This window comes from Eubalaena glacialis, chromosome 14, assembly GCF_028564815.1.
Source record: "Eubalaena glacialis isolate mEubGla1 chromosome 14, mEubGla1.1.hap2.+ XY, whole genome shotgun sequence".
In the NCBI taxonomy this organism is placed as follows: Eukaryota; Metazoa; Chordata; class Mammalia; order Artiodactyla; family Balaenidae; genus Eubalaena; species Eubalaena glacialis.
In genome coordinates, this window is record NC_083729.1 from 13,284,059 (window position 1) to 13,301,350 (window position 17,292).

A 17,292-nucleotide genomic window follows, 5' to 3' on the forward strand; every position below is an offset into this window, starting at 1 on the left:
TTTGCTCCTCCTGCGGCCTCTGGAGCCCTGCCTTCCACTTACCCACCCTCCCTTGGCATCTTTAGTCCCTTTTCTCCCTTTGGTACCCACTTACCTTCCCAAGTAAATTGGAAAACCCAACAGCAGCAAGGGTCAGGCCTGGCGTTGCTGCTTTCCTGGCTATAGGGCTTTGAGGGCACCAGAGCCTCAGTGTCTTGGTGAAAAAATAAAGGTAATAAAACCTACCCCCCAAGTCTGTGGTAACGATTAAGCACATGGCACACTTGCTCTCATGTAGGAAATGCTCAGTCACCGGCAGTTAGCTCTCGAGGCTCTGTCTCCCTTGGAAATACCATCCGCCTCAACTCTCAGCTTCTTTCCTTCTAATCAGCCGTGTCACCTTCATGTTCCCTCTGCCTGTGGCTCCCCTTCTCCATCTCTGGTATTTTCACCAACTTCTGGCCCTTTGCACCTGCACCCTGGCACCCTTTCTGGCCTCTAGGTTCCTTTTTGCTGAGCTACCTTTCCAGAACCAAGGTATCAATAACTGATACAGTCTTTACAGCATCTCTGTGCTCCAGGAGCTGCTCATTCATTCGATCAAAAGGCTTTACAGAGCAGTTCCCCTGTGCCAGCCACAGGCACACAGGTCTCTGACAGCTGGTCCAACCAGCATCTGTTTGCTTGCATGTCTGCTCCCGCCTCACTGCCCATCCGGGGCCCCTCCCTCTTGCACACGCACAGCTGGCCACTTTTGCTTCTACCATGCTTTTCCCCTGGAATGTCCTTCAGGGCTCTGGGCCCATCCAAATCCTCTCACACTTCAAGGTCTAGATTATCTTGCCACGTCCAAGAAGGCTTCTTGACCCACTTCACCCTAGAATTGCCCACCACCCTCTAGGCTCCTATAGCCTGTAGTCAGCTTTTCTGCAGGCGCCAACCTCCTGCAAGGTGGAGGGGAGACAGACGTGAAGAGACACAAGTGCCCACCCTGGAGGAGCTCACTGACCCGAGGGCCTGCGTCCACACAAGTGATCAGGCAATGACAGCAGAGTGAGGCAGGTGCTGTGACGGGGGAGGGTCAGTGCGAGGAGAGACCAGCAAGGGCCACGTAACCCCAATGAAGGACAGTGTATCTGCCCTGAAGTGTTGGGCACAGGCCTAATGGGTCCACAAGTTTTGGGTGAATAAGAGAGTACTTGAGACAGTTATTTCTTCCTGGGAAAGCACCTGTGATAACATATCCTTTTTTCAGAGAAGACAGTGCTACATATTTCGTTGCATGCCGGAGTACCCCATGAAGCATATGCGCCTACAGGGGTTCCTTACATTTGTCAGGGAACACGTTCATACTTAGTTCTGAGCCTGACATGCCCTTGGCCTAGGTTGGTGTGAAGTGTGAGTCTGCGTCTGGAACGTCATTTCCTGGTTGTCATGTTCATGATCCCAATTGCAGGGCTGCATCTTGGATACAGTTAATGAGACCTGGCCATGTTCAGAGTTGTTAGATGTGGTCCAGGGTGGACTTTTTGGGTTTACATTTCTTTTTGCCGTGTCTTCATCAATGGTGCATTTGTCGTGCTAAAAGCCTTTCTACCCATTGCTCCTTTAAGCCCTTTTCATTTCATCCTTCAGAGGACAGAGTGAGAGTAGCAGCTTGCATGTGGATGACCCATCTGTCTCTTTTTTAAAGTCCAGGCATGTCTGCTTTTCCCTCACATACCACTCAGGCTTCTAGGTTAATCAGGACCCCCTCTACCAATTGTCCCTCAAATGAAATTTCAATAGTCTGATTCTTTTTTTTTTTTTTTTTTTTGGTTGTGTCATGCTGCACGCGGAATCTTAGTTCCCCAACCAGGGATCGAACCCGTGCCCCCTGCATTGGGAGCACAGAGTCTTAACCATTGGACCACCAGGGAAGTCCCAATAGTCTGCTTCTTTTAAAGTCAAATGTCCTAGATTTTTTTCTACCATAAATCAACACACTCTAGTTACAAAAATGAGCAAACAAAATATATTTTATCTCAATAGACATTTTACTTGTTCAATGAAACTCTTGTTATGGTTTACTCTTTCTAACTGGCATTCTTTAAAACTTTATTGAGTTATAATTAACAGGCCATAACTTCACCCATTTTAGCTTTACAATTCAATGATTTTTAGTAAACTTACCGAAGTATGCAGCCATCACCGTAATCCAATTTTAGAACATTTTAATTCTCCCAATAAGGTCCCTCATGCCAGTTGGTACCCCCAGACTCTGGAAACTACCCTTCTACTTTGTCTCTATGGATTTGTCTTTCCGGACATTTCATATAAATGGAATCGTAGAATATACGTTTGGCCTTTTATATCTGGCTTTTTTTTTTTGAGGTTTATCTATGTTATAGCATGTATCAGTATTTCATTCCTTTTTGTTGCTAAAATAGTATTCAATTGTACAGATATGTCATATTTTGTTTATCTGTTTACCAGTTGATGAGCATTTGTGCTGTTTTCACTTTTGGGCCATTATTTAAAAAGCTGCTGTGAATATTCCCCTGCAGGTCTTTGTGTAGATGAGCATTTATTTTTTTAAGGCACTTTCCTAAGAAAGAAACTCATTTCTACATTTAATTCCCATTTGGAGAATTAATTATGCACAATTAATTGAACTGGAAAATGGAATCTTCCTACTCTGTTCTTTGACTTATGAACAGAGTCCCTGATTCACAGATCCCCCTAAACTAACTTCTTTCAGGGCTAAATTTTACTGGTCCACCTTGCTTGCTTTCTTAACAGATTGTAAATTGGGACCACACTTCATCTTTTCCTAAATCTCCAAGGAGTAGAGCTTGTTGCCTCTCATCTGACCTCAAACTCAGAATGTTTAAAACTGAGCTCATCATTTTCCTTCCTGAACCTGTTCCTAATCCATTATTCTTGATCTCACCACTACTCTTCCTAATCACTTCCTCCAGTCAGAAACCTGGGAATCACATGAAATTCTTCTCTATCCAATTGGTCATGAGACTCACACAGGTTTGATTACACCACTCTCTTACTTTAAACCATTTAAGGAGTCCTTTGAAGTCAATTTAAATTCTTTACCCTATCATAGGAGAACTTTACGGTCTGTTTCCTGTTTTCCCAAGGCTATCTACAAAATGGTGGGCACCGTGATCATGATGAAAATGAATGAGGATGGCCTCACGCCTGAGCAGCGAGTAGACAAGATTTTCAGCAAGATGGATAAGAACAAAGACGACCAGATTACACTGGATGAATTCAAAGAAGCTGCAAAGAGCGACCCTTCCATCGTATTACTTCTGCAGTGCGACATTCAGAAATGAGCAGAGGTCAACACTATGGACTGCACAAAAGTCTCAATGTTCCATTCAGTCTGCAGCTATTAACACACACACATACACACACACACGTACACATACACACACACACATACACACACACATACACACACACACACACATACACACACACACATACACACACACACATACACACATACACACACACATACAAATATTGCTTGGACTACCTATAAATGGACTTGCTTCTTGTGTTTGAAACACTTGTGTGCATGAGAATGTCATTTGCTAATGAATTTTAAAAGCATATATTATAAAACAAACAACCTGCCACAATGTGATATGTGTGATATCATTTCATTAAAAAAAAAAAACTTTCCTCCTCCAAAGCCTGGGCAGAAATGTGCTGCAAAGAGTTATATGATTTCTTGTTCATGTTTTGCTAATGCTCGTGTCTCCTTGATGACATAATGTTAGTAGCACTGAAACCCTCACGGTAATGTAACTGAATTATAAGCTGTGTCACCATTCTCCTGTAAAATAGTACTGGACAGACACCCAGAGGGGCCCTTGACTCCTCTGTGTGGTCCACACACAAGAGCTTGTATTATCAGTGAATATAAATGTACGAAATTTGCATGCCTTTTAGGTTTGCCTTAATTCTTACCTCATTTGCATCCTATCAATCTGGAAAGAGCTGTGTTGGAATTAATGCAGTATAAAACTTAAAAACACTGCTAAATGACTCATTAATTAAATCTATCTATCTATCTATACATATACTCAAAGATATTATTTATTGAAAGTAAAAAAAAAGATGTATGTGTATTGATTTTGCTTGAATTTTCAAAGGCTTCCAAAGAGGTGGCAATAGATGTCCCAAATAAATTTATAACATTTGACTTTTTCCCTCAGTTCTTATCTCAGAATTTTAAGTTTGAAACAGATGTTCATAATTGTCAAGGGTCAATGGCAACAACGTACTAAATTTACCTTTGAACACACAACTTGGGAATTCAAAGAATTAGTGACAACCAAAGGGAAAAAAGCAACTTCCCGATGCTTCATCCTGGCCCTCAAAAGAGGGACAATTAATATGGCGTGTAAAGTTTAAATAAAACATAAAACCTGCTCATTCTCAAAAAATGCTCACTATATGACAATACATGTATTCTCAGTGTGACTGTGGTGTTAGCCACGCACTATGTTTTATACAACTCTGTGGAGGACACACTTAGCTGACTGAGAAGCGTCCTCCAAAAAGCTGTCTTTCCAAATCAAAAGTGTACTCGTTGTTTTCACGGTGGAACAAAATCCTGACCCTTTTAAGCTTGAGGAAGGAAGGCAGAGAGATTCCATCAAGAACTCTAAAGACGGGCCTGCATTTTCAGAACAAGCCTGAATGAGACCGTTTCTTTCTACAGTGCTGTCCAGTAGAACTTTCTCGGATGATGGAAACATCTGTACCTACACTGGCTACATGTGACCTTTGAGCATTTCCAGTTCAGCTAGTGTGACTGAGGGACTGCATTTTTCATTTTATTTTAATTAATTTAAATTTAATTTGCCACGTGTAGCCAGTAGTTATTGTATCAGACAGTACAGTGCTAAATTATTCACTTTTTATGGAGCACCTTTTTTTCTAAATACTCCTCCTTTGTCTGTCTTAGGATCATTAAATGAGACCACAGAGCAGGGCCTGATGATTCCATTCATCCATTCAGCAAGAAACTGGGAGCGAGCAAACCTCCCCACAAACATTCAGGGCAACGACGGTACCCGAAACCCCGACACAAACAAACTTCTGCCCCCAGAGAGAACAGTCCCAAGTGCTAATAGGATGTCCTGGTGCCCTTAACCCCTGTGCTTGGTGAGTCCAAAGGAGAGATGTTCTGTGCCTCCCAATATGCTCTCCTCTGACTGAGGGCGGGGTGGGGTGAGGAGCTGGGGAGACTTCTTGGAAAGGCACTTGGTTAAGTCAAGCTCCAGGCAATGAATTCATAGCAAATTTTCACTGATCACCCTCTGTGCACCCAACACCATTTGTATGGGAGGAGACAGACAATAAACAATAAACACACACACACACAAATGTCTAATTGTAAGAACTATGAAGAAAAACACAGCAAATAAAGAAGGAGGGAGAGTGATGGGATGCAGCAGTGGCTACTTCCTATAGGCTGGTTAGGTGACACTGATGGAAGACCCAAGTGAAGGAAGTGAGCCACGTGGGTACTTGGAGCACTTATGAAAAACAAACCCTGCAGCAGACTCACTGGTAAATCAATAAATAAAATGTAGAAATTGGGCCAGCAAACAAACATCTTGTTTTGTGTTTTAGTCCTCTCTGCTCTGCTAGTGTCGACTGGGGCAGGGTCCTGACAGCAGTCCAGCAGTATTGGTTAGAATAAGTGTACAAATGCCCTCTGACCCAGCATTTCCACTCCTTGGTTTGTTGCCCCAAGAAGCTCTCACAGGAGGATGTATGGGGACTTGTCCCAGGATGTCCGTGACAACTCTGTTTCTGGAGTGGGGACTGGAGGCAACCTAGTGGTTCATGACTAGAGGACTAGGTAAGACGTGGTGCACGCACCCTGTGGCATACTAGGCTTCAGCTGGAAACCGATGTACACACAGCAACAAGCACATGTTTTTACAAGGCTGAAAGGGGAAAAAAGAAACAATAAAATCTATTGCACTGTATAATATATATAAATGAAAAAGACATTTGCACAAAAGTACAGAAAAGGCACATAAAATAAAGCAAATATCACACTAGAATTGTTTCCAGGGTGTGCATCATATCGTCTTATCCCCAAAATGTGATGGCTTAAAACAGAAGCAATCATTTTATTATTCCTCATGGCTTCTGTGGGTCGCAAATTTGAGAAGGTTCACCTGGATGATTCTAGTTGGGGGTGTCTCGTGCAGTTGCAGTCACATGGAAGCTTGAGCTGCAACAGGTGCCTGGAGCAGCTGGGAGTTGAGAGGGCATCTTTCTTCTTCCAGCCTCAGGGCTTTTCCACATGGGCTAGCTTGCTCTTCCTCACAGCATGGAGGGCTCAGAGCAGTCATACTACTTGCCTGATGGTTCAGGTCTCCAGCACAAGTATTCCTGCTAAGAAACTGGAAGTTTCATATTCTTTCCTGACCTAGCCTCAATAGTCATGAAGTAACACTTGTCCAGCATTCTATTGGTTACAACAAAGTCACAAACCTATTCATAGTCAAGAAGGAAATTAAACTCTATGTCTTAATAGGTTACAACAAGTTTCTAGAAGAACAGGAGAGATGTTGTTTCCACCCTTTCTGGAAAACGATCAGCCACAGTCTGCCCTGTAGCCACAATTCACATCTCTTCCACATACAAAATGCATTCACCTGCTCCCAGGCAACCACAAAAGTCTTATCCCATTATGACTTCAGGGTCAGGATTGAGGCCCCAAATCTAATCATCTACAGGCTCCTCAGATGTGGTTCATCAGGTACAGCACACTGAGTACCATTCTTTTTGATCCAAAGGCCTGTGAACCCAATAGATAATTATTGCTCCTTTTCCCCCTTACACAACATAGAATGTTGGGACAGGTGAAGTATAACTGCAATAGAGACACTTTCAAAAAAGGGGAAACTGGAAAGCTCACAGCAGTCTCTGGTCCATAGCAATTCTGAAATCCAGCCGGGTACACCTTGTAAGTTCCTTGATTAGGGCTGAGTCCTATTTTCTGCAGGTTGTTCTCCATGGCTTTTGGCTCTGCATTTTGTGTTTTTGTTCCTACCCTCTGAGTTAGCCTTCCTTTTTTATAAAAAAAAAAAGTAGTCTGTTTATAGCTGAGTAGTTTTCTCTGCCTATTGCCTGCCCATAAAAGTTCAGGAGTCCAGTACCTTCTTTTCATTTTTGTACTGTCTCTTTCAGTCTAAGCTGATACAATTCTTTAAAAAAAAAAAACTCTTAAGGGTTTTTTATGTATCAGTTTATAAAATCCACTCCATTAGAAGGGGCTCACTGTGTGATTACCAAGGAACAACACCCCTAATATTCTTAGAAGCCTGTTCTTTAATGGAGAGGACCTGAAAGTCGCACCTTAGATAAAGGCCTTTTCACACTCGCAGCTCGGCAAGGATGAACCGAGGCTGGGGAGCCCAGCCCAGGAAGCCTGTGCCCCACACCCCACTAATGACCCCCCAGCCACACTGGCCTCCTCACACGCATGGGGCCCTGTCTCGGCAGGTGTCCTTGTCACACGGCCCGTGGGCCTTCGTCTGCAGCCCCTGCATCCACTTGCCCCCCAGAGAGGCAGCCATGAGGGAGCAGGCCAGCTGTCACCGCCTTAACCCAGCCAAGGGGAGCCCAGCGATTGACGTGGCTGATTGGCAGTGGGGCGGGCACTCCCAGTGCCCCCCGGCTGTGGGTGGAGCCCCCTCCATGGCCCCGTGATGACACCTTCCCCTTGCTCTGCGTAACGATGACAGATGTGGTTCTAAGATTGGTTGCTGGCCCCTGCCCACCACGTGTGGGCCCTGAGTGGATTACCTCTGTTTGGCCTGGAAGCCGCACAGGGACGTCCCTGTTCTCTCTGACGGCTGCCTTCATTCCTCCTGGTAATCCAGTCCTGCTCCATTTCCTTCTAGATTTCTAACCTCATTAAGTCTTTCATATCACAGCCACTTTCCTTTCTAAACAGAATTAAAGCCAGTCCTGCCCCCCCACCCACCAAAAAAAGAAAAAGGTCCTTTTTCTGTCTGAAAAGATCTAAAAGCACTGCCTTAGATCTTTCTGAGGTCCTAACCAAGGGTCTTACAGTTCTACCCTGGATTTAATTTTGCACTGAAGCCACTCTACAGTTTAAAAACCAGTTGTCATCTGGAAGAGTGTGGGAATAAAACATGGCTCCTTATATGTAACTGCTTGCTCTTTAGTTCATCTCTCCCCTCTCACATTTTGTCATAGGCAGCAAGAAGCCAGGAGGTACTTTTCACATTCTACCTGCACATGTCTTCAGCTAGATCACCAGTTTATTAGGTACATTTCCTACTTTCAATGTTACTGTGGCATCAGTGATGCCAACTTTCCACCGCTACATAACAAGGGTCCCCTTTGCTCCTGCTTCCGATGGCATTTTCCTTACTTTCTTTTAGCTTTCACCAAGAGCATCCTTGAAAGTCTTAAGTTTCTGCTAACACTCTCCCCAAGGCCCTTTAGGCTTCCAGTAGCATCTTCCTCAAGGCCCTTTGGATTCATGCGTTTGTGACTCTAACCCTCCTCAAGGTCCTTCCAGCCAGTGCCACATGGTTTATATTTATTTTTCTTTGGGTACTCTTTTTTTCAGATACCTAAATCTGTTTGTTACTAATGCTATGCGACAAATCACCCCAAAACTTAATGGCTTGAAATAATAATTATTGTATTATCTCTCATGGTTGTTTGGCCCAGGATGTCAGGAAGGACTCTGTTGGGCAGTTCTGGCTTGGGAGGTCTATTGCGGTTGTAGTGAGATGGGGGACTTGGGAGTTGGAGCAGCTGACGGTGGCTGGGCACCTCTCTTCATGTAGTCCCAGGGCTTCTCCGTGTGGTTTCCCCACACAGGCTAGTCTAGTTCAGGCTTCCTCATGGTGTGGCAGACTCAGGGAAGTCAGACTTCTTCCATGGTGGCACAGGGATCCAGCATGAGTGTTCTAGAGACCAGGGTGGGACTTCCGCTTCTCTTCATTGCCTTTTCTGACTTAGCCTTGGAAGTTACACATTTCTGCTGTCATTCTAATGGTTATAAGTGAGATACAAATCTGTCTAGTTTAAGAAGGGAATTAGACTCTGCAAGGCAAGGTTTTGGAAGGACACAGAAGGGATCTCTTGTTGTGGTCATCTTCAGAAAATACAATCTGTGTCAGGGAATGAAGACAGGAGGTGAAAGGAAATAAGTATGGCATGGACCAGAGATGAACTGAAGGGTGTGTTTTTTTTTTCACACACACACACACATACTGTATTTTATTTTTACAAGATATAAATAGACTGACACCAAGCATTGTAAATGGATGTCCACAACAAAAGCAACAACGATTGCAATTACCAAACACGAAACACACTCATACTATGTCATAATATTGACATTCAGTCCAGTAATCCTCCACTGTAACAGCTCCTTTACTTTGCAGTGAAAATTGATTTGTATATTTTTTGCCTCTGAGTCCTTGTGGGATTTTTTTTTTTTATTCAAACAGAAAGTCACAAAAATTATAATCATCCTCATCAGTTCACTCAGTCCCATGTAATTAATTTTTTTTTATCTTGATCTTTGGTTAGCACTTTTATGAGTTCATCAGTTTTTCATTAGAGTTCTGAAAATGCTTATTCATTCAGTTCAGCAGTACAGTCAGTTACCAGAAACCTGTACTTGTCAGAGTCTTTTCCATGAATTCCTTGAAGATGAAACCCTTTTATAGGAACATATGTGCAAAAGCATCAGAGTACACCCAGAACTGTCTGTAAATGACAAAAGACTTAAAAATGACCACGGTTAAAGATTTGATGAAAGTTCACAATAATGCAATTGACAAGGAAATTCAGTTATTTCTGAGATATACATTTTAAAGTAATAACTAGAATTATGATTTATGACATTATACCAGAACATATAAGATTTTTAGAAATTTCATGTAATGTCTGAAACATTTATATTAACATATTTCCATACAAATAACCCAAAGAAAGTTTAGTATTAGTTGTTTTGTTTGTTTGTTTGAAGGGTGTGTTTAACACAACTTCTCTGAGTTCCGTTTAAACACACACACACCCCCGTCAGCAACGGGCATCCTCAGGAACCTCAGGGTCCCTCCCAGACTGTGGTCCCTTCAGAAAGGACCAGCTGTGGGCATCCTCTCATCATTCAAGTGGGCCTGGGTTCTATCAGTTCCAGCTTATACTCAGCTACTCTTTTGGTTACCATGTTAATTGGCTCTTTAACTCCTGCTGCTGTTCTGAAAGGAAAATGCCCCCAAATGTCTTACTTTTATTCTAGCCTGAACTCTTTCTGTGTTTAGAAGACCTAAGTTTCCATATTTCCTCTTTTTTATTTCTTAAATAACTCTAAACTGTTTTTAAAAGGGAATCATATTGCTTTAAGGCTTCCTTTTCCCTGTAGTTCCCTCATTCAGGATCAGTCTCTAGATGAATAACATGAACCACTTTCTTAAAGAGGCCAGATGCTGATTTCCTCCACACCGTTGGAAACCATGTCAGGAGGTAAAACACACGCTTAAATAGACGTCTTCAGAGAGCCTTACCACACCAGATGTGTAGGGGTTTAGTGAGAAAATGACAGTCAATTAGAGCTTCTAAATAAAATGACACACTGTTCCCTTAGGTCCTTTTGTGTAAGCAATTCAGTTTCCCAAATATTTTGGGCATGCAATTTGGGTTCTTCCCAGCATTTTGCAGGCGAAATATAGATCTCGAGACTCTTACCTTATGTTATTGTTTCCCCAGTTCTTACATTTACCAACGTAAAGTTACCCATCAAATACCCGATTAACTAAATGGTTGTCTCAAACGCTGCCTGCTCAGATCAGAGCTGCCGTATGTCTCCCCACCAGCCGTCCGTCGCTCTCCTCCACAGCCGCCCCGCATCTTCCCTAGCTCTGTGAATGACACCATCACTCGTGCGGTTTTTTAGGCCCCAGACCCCAGGCCAATGATCCTTGATTCCTCTCACAACTCCACAGTACAGCTGACCCTTGAACAGTACAGATTCAAATTGTGCGGGTGCACTTATAGGCGGATTTTTTTCAATAGTAAATATTACAGTGCTACCCCATCCACAGATGCGCAAGGGAGACAGGAGGAACCGCGTATATGGAGGGCCAACTATAAATTAAACTTGGATTTTTGACCGCCCCTAACCCCTGTGTTGTTCAAGGGTCAACTGTATTCTCATCAGCAACTCTCACTGCCTCTGGACTTCGAATCTGAACACTTCTATCTCGACCACTCTGGTCCAAGTCCCCATGACCTCTGACCTGGATCACTGCAAAAGCCTCCAGATCGCTTGCTCTTTCCATGTTTGCCCAACTCTAATCCTAACCTATTCACACAGCAGCCAGAGGGATTCTTTGAAAATGCTTACCAGACCAGGTCTGAAAACCTGCCTAGGACCTGAAACCATCTTACTTCTTTGCCTCTGAACCTCATTCCCTATGCTAAGCTCTGGTCTTGAGATATTTGGACATGAAGTTCATTCTCACCTTAAGGCCTTTGCACTCACTTCTTCTGCCTGGAACTGTCAACCCTACCTCTTTCCATGGCTCTTCTCTCGCTTGTGTCAGGCCTCTGCCTAAACATTACCTTCTGCAAAGTCTTTCCTTAATACTTCATCCAAAATACCACTCCCTTCCACTCTCAACTCCTTATCCTGCTTTATTATTATTCACAGCAATTACCATAATCTGATATAATACATGGTATTATGTTTCTCTAACTAGACTTCAAGCTCCATGAGGGCAGATTTCGTATTGCAGTCGGATTCCCAGTGCTTAAAATAGTCCCTAGCACATGGCAGGAACTTACTCATGTTAATGAATTAATCTCTATGTCCTTAAACTGAAGAAAACTTAGGCAGCAAAAGGCCCCTTAAGCTTGATGATTAGTGAGTATTCTCAGGCCACTTTAGTATCTATGGATTCTATCCAGATGTCATAGCCAAAATGAAATAGGCTAGGTATCAATATTATATAAAATTAAGAAAATTTCATTTGCTGATTCAAAGAAACAACTAATTTATATTCACTCTTTAAAGAACAAAACTCTTCAAAGATATATCAAAAAATATTTTGATATACCTTCAAGTCCACAGGCATTTAGTTCACGTTATGAAATATCAATAACTGTTTAAATTTTTAGAACTCTAGGTTTCAAACCAATTCTTCTGAAAATCTGAGTTATGAAAAGTATAGGCCTCTAAGCAGATGAATAAACAAGTCAAAAATCTAACCAGAAAATTATTGACTCAGGACATAATTTGTACTAATTTTTACCACGTCTAATTCGCATTCAGGGAAAGTTTTAATCAGACACTCTGGATCACTTGGTTTTCACCATAGTCAGCAACAATTCTGATCCAGTCTGTGAGTCCCAGGCAACAGTTTCTTATGCAGAATTGAAGCATTTCGGTCTCCATATATAAACAGCCCAGACACTTTGAAGACATGCAAAAAGGCACCAGGGAGTGGGAGGACGGGAGAAGGGAAAATCTGGAAAAACTTAAGAAGAATGCAATGCCTGAATCTGTAGTGTTGATGATCAGTATGAGTAACAGTATTACTTAAACGTTGGTTTATTAAAACTAATCACATTTGTCATTTTTAAGAACGATTTTAATCATGTCTAACCCAAAGTTATGAGAAGGTAGGGTTTAAAAGTCCAAGGAAGCATTTCTTCTTTGTTTCCCAGGACTTTACGACTCAGTTCAGTCATACCTGCCCTGCTGATAAAACCAGGGGTGGAAGAGTCATCTCTATGAAGTATTCAAGTCACTATTCATGAAGAGGCTTGATTCTGTCAATTATAATATCTTCCCCAATTCACAAAAGGATGACTTTAACTACAGATAAATTTAAAGTTTTATTTTTAGAAGTTACACATATTTCAAAAAAGCAATTTCTTTTTATTCTAATTAATATTACCATTAATTAGAATATTAATTGAAAATATTTTCACTTATGATAGTTGAAACCAAAACTTTGTGAGGCCAAAGCAATGAATAATCTTCAACTCAACAAGAGATGCCTGGATACCTGAGGATTCTACTTCCCATTCTGTATTAAGAAGCACAACATTAAAAAACTATCACAAAAATTCAGACACTGAAATTGTTTAGCGAATAAAAGTTTATGCATTTGGTATATTCTACTTCATTTTTTTTTTATTTGAAAAAGCACATGTATGTTAAAATAGTTTTGATACAAATGAATTATAAATGTACCTTTAAAAAAATCAGACTTTGTATTGTTAGTGGAGGATGCTTAAAACATGCGGCACACATTTTCTCTTTCTGTAAATTCTTAAGACTAGAAAAGCACAGTTTCTGGACTTCTCATTTACCAATGGATCTCAACTTAAGACTAAATTAGACTCTCTCCCCTCACCAAAAACAAAATCCAGTTTTTCTCAGTAACTACAGAAGTGTCGCTGCTTTTAAAATACTGTCTTTTTCTTAAAATACTTCCTTTCAATTTCACAAATATTTATTGCTAGCAATATAGGGAATTCTTCTTGTTGGATATCCACGTCTTTTTAAAAAGGTTAGCACTAATCCTAGTATCAAACATAGAGAATGCAAGTTCTACTCATGTTTTCTTTAAAAAAAAGTTCATAAATACCATTGCTTACAACAGGCTATATTTTATCATTCTAAGAAGCACACTTTTTAACAACTCTAAAATCAGGGTGTGTCTTATAACTGACATCAGCTCCCTATCAGCAGCTGGGCCTTTGGCTCCCAGCTGCTTCTCTGCTCTGGGGGGAGTTGTCCTCTGCCCCAATTTCCCCAGCCCTCTCCTCAGCCTGGTCTGCACAGTGCCTCTGGCCTGTGTCCTCGCTCGGCTGAGCCAGAGCTTGAGACGCTTTGGACTGCAAACTGCGGGACTTTAAAGCAAGCAAGCAATCACGCTGCAGGTCAGGGTGCACCAGTGGGTCATAACCCAGTTCCGACACAGGCTGGACACTTAGGGTGGATGATGGTTAAAGGACTCAGAGAAAGGCACCGTGTCAGGATTGGCAGTGCTTTAGTAAAGCTCTGAGAACGTGCCTTAATAGAGAGCATCTTAAATGTGATGAAACACAATAATTAAAACTACCGTCCAAATCTGCAATTGTATCTCTAGGGTTAAAAATGACCTCTGCAGAGATTGTGACCAAAGTTCCTACAGTTCTGTGTAGGTCCCTCCTCATTAATAAGCACAAAACAGACAATGAATCTACTGTAAACTGGTCCCTGTTCACAGCCCGCCTGGGTGCTGCCCCACCCCCTGCAGTGAGAATAATGTAATATTCTGGAAAAGCAAAACTAAATATAACTGGGTGATCAAATGTTTATTTTAATTCTTACAAAATACTATAGAAATGAACCCAAACTAAACAGATATGTACATGTACATATGTACAAAATTTTAAACTTCTGAAAAAGAATCTATAAAAGTAGATGGTTAAAATAACAAACAGAAAGATCTAAAACCAGTACTATGAAGTTGATTTTCTCAAAGCAAAGTAATTATAATTTTAAATTGCGGGCTGTGGCCGGTCTTCTAGGCTTATTGTGTCAGATACATGAGTGAGTCCTTCACCGCAGAATGTCTTCAGTTTCATTTTATTTCCCATAGTCCCGGGCGTCTCCCCTTACACGTCTTTCAACATGAGGGTGTGGCACAGTCAGCCACAGTAAATCAACCCCGGTCTTCTTCTTCTCCTTGAGACACAGGTCGGAAAGGCAACGTAGTTTGTCCTCTTTCAGGATCAGACATTCGAAGAATTCTAATCAGTTTACTTGATGGAAGTGAACTAGAGGAAGCAAAATTAACTATTCCAATTTCCAAGAAAAATTTTTCACACACACACAAAAAATTCTAATACTACCTCATGAAAATATAAGTCTAAATGGCTGCTAATGGGGGGATATGTCTGATATCTGGAATTCTAGGAGAAATATAACTTGCAATAGGGAAATAAATTTTCATTTTTAAAAATTAACTTCCTGCTAAATGCCATGGGTTTTCAGTTTGGAGGAAAAAGAAAATGAAGGAGATTTATGTATCAACTATCTCTCTTATTCTTCTTGTCTAGTCAGGAAGGAGTCACCTGAATATTTCCAGTCATAAACTTGAGTCCCCATACGATTGAGTGACCACTTTAGAGAAAGAATATCAACTTTTAAGTGACACGGAGCCTGACACTATGGAGGTACCTAATAAATGCTGATTGACAGCAGAGCAGCGTTCTCCATTTAGGAAGACTGCTACTTGTAAGTCACCAGGAAAAGAATCAAGACTAGGGAAATCATGAATTGCTTCTTCAGTGTAAGCAGAATTACTAAAATTACTTTATATTAAGTTGGGTCATGATAACCACAGAAGAGCAGATTCTAAATAGAAATATTAACAAGTCAATAATCATATTCAATTAGATTGCCTCTGTTAATGGGAGATAACACAAACAAAATTTTAAATATCTAATACGGGAAAACTACATTCGATCTCTGGAACTAGTTTAGGGGTTAATTTTTCTTTTGACTGGTCATTTGCATTTTAAAATTAAGAATATAAAAGATTTCTCACCCCCTTTTATATACTTGATATATATATAATTCATAGAAGAGTTTTAAAAAGTTACCTCATGCTTTGAGGGGTAAGCAGGATAAACTGTCTGAAGCGCTGGGAATCTGCCATCTTGAGTATCATGTCCATCGCAATTCTCCGGTTAACCATATCCTGGAGAACAGAGGCAGAAGTCAGAGTTGCTGCTGGGTCAATCATGTTCCTGTGAAAGCAGCATTCTCCTGGTTGTTACGAACCCCTGGATTTTTACCCAAGGATCATCCATTATCTTATCTATGATGCCAAGCAATTCATACGTACTGTGAAAGATAGTATCTAAAATTATTAGGGGAAAATAACTGAATAACATGTATCTTCCAGGAATTTCTATAGTCAAAGTATACAGTCCCTTGCCTCAAATATACTTAACAATTAAAATAATCAGAAAATAGTCAAAAGATACAACTAGATGTTGCAGAGTGAATCTAATTTCTACAGTAGTATTTAATTACTCAGGAGAACAGTATCAAAGGTGACCAGATTCAAACTTACTAAGTCTCTCAAGTTTTCCCTCAATGATTAAGGTGTTCTAAAAACTCTGTCCCCATCACCTTCTACAATTTGTACAATGTGAATCAATTTGAATTTACACACTAATTTCTCAGTTGAATCTTTAAAATAAGTTAAACAGAACATCCGTGTATAGGGAAAAAATGCTTGGTTATAACAGGTTTTGACTACAGGAATTAAACTGTGTGCTTACATTTTCTGAGTTAAATAACAGAAAAAACAAAAATCAAAGTACCTCTCTCCTCCCTTGAAGACTCCTGCAATTTGAAAACACAGACAAATGAAACCGCATGTGGCCGTACCGTACGGCGTGGCGGTTTAGAACCTGGGCTCTGGAGACAGAAAGGGGCCCTGCGTCCCAGCTACACTGCTCAGTGGCTCTTACTCTATAAATTCTTCCATCAGGCATATCCCTAAAGTCATCTAACTTAGCGTTAACAGAAGTGACCAGAGCTTGCCCAAACTGAAAACTGTCCTTTCAAAATAATGCCTTGGGGAAGCCCATCATTTAATAACAAAGCTGCCAATGCACCAAGAAATATTTATTCATTTCCACTGGATTGGTTCTCAGAACTTGGGTACATTTTTCTGAATAATTTCAATGAGGCAAAATGTCATTCTGACTAAGAACCTGTAAGTTTCTGAAAGAGAAAGAAATTGTTCAGAATTAAATTTGACTTATAAGATGGGTGATAAGTCTACATAATAGCAATTTGGACAAAAATATTATATGGAAAGAGCAATCATCTTCTATGATTTGTGAATCAGCTGTGAAGCCAAATCTCAGAGGAATTTCTAACTAATCTTCAGCAGTGACAGTATAGGAAAAAAAAAAAACCACTGAAGGATTATATAGCACTTACAAATATGAATTCTGATTCGTAAATAAGCATTTTCTAAATCCTAATTATGGGCTAGGCATTAGGAGTTAGAAATATGATTAAGACAGAGTTGATAACTTCAAAATTGAAAATTTGGTGGGTGATTCAGACATGAAAATAGGGGATTGCGATAGAATGAAAAATATATAAATATAATACATATAATAATAAAATGTGTATAATATATAATATTAGATACTATAAAATATAAAAATAATAAAATTGCATGAGTTGATGTCAGGTGGTGCTGA

At 40.8% G+C, this 17,292-nt stretch overlaps 2 protein-coding genes across 3 annotated transcripts in view; one reads left to right on the top strand and one right to left on the bottom strand.

Annotated features, from left to right (window-relative positions):
* VSNL1 (visinin like 1) overlaps positions 1–3,519 on the top strand; it is a 64,882-nt gene extending 61,363 nt beyond the window's left edge. The window contains exon 3 of the mRNA XM_061211033.1: positions 3,114–3,519. Coding sequence (XP_061067016.1) covers positions 3,114–3,311 — 198 coding nt within the window. The 3' untranslated portion in view covers positions 3,312–3,519. The remainder of the gene's footprint in view (positions 1–3,113) is intronic.
* Positions 3,520–12,890: 9,371 nt separating this feature from the next.
* Positions 12,891–17,292, bottom strand: part of SMC6 (structural maintenance of chromosomes 6) — a 74,064-nt gene continuing 69,662 nt past the window's right edge. Inside the window, exons 26-27 of one of the 2 annotated variants that reach the window (XM_061211147.1) lie at positions 15,667–15,764; positions 12,891–14,838 (exon numbers count right to left, since the gene is read on the bottom strand). In XM_061211147.1, the coding sequence (XP_061067130.1) occupies positions 14,724–14,838; positions 15,667–15,764 (213 nt within the window). In that variant the 3' untranslated portion in view covers positions 12,891–14,723. The other variant, XM_061211148.1, reaches the window with a different exon arrangement.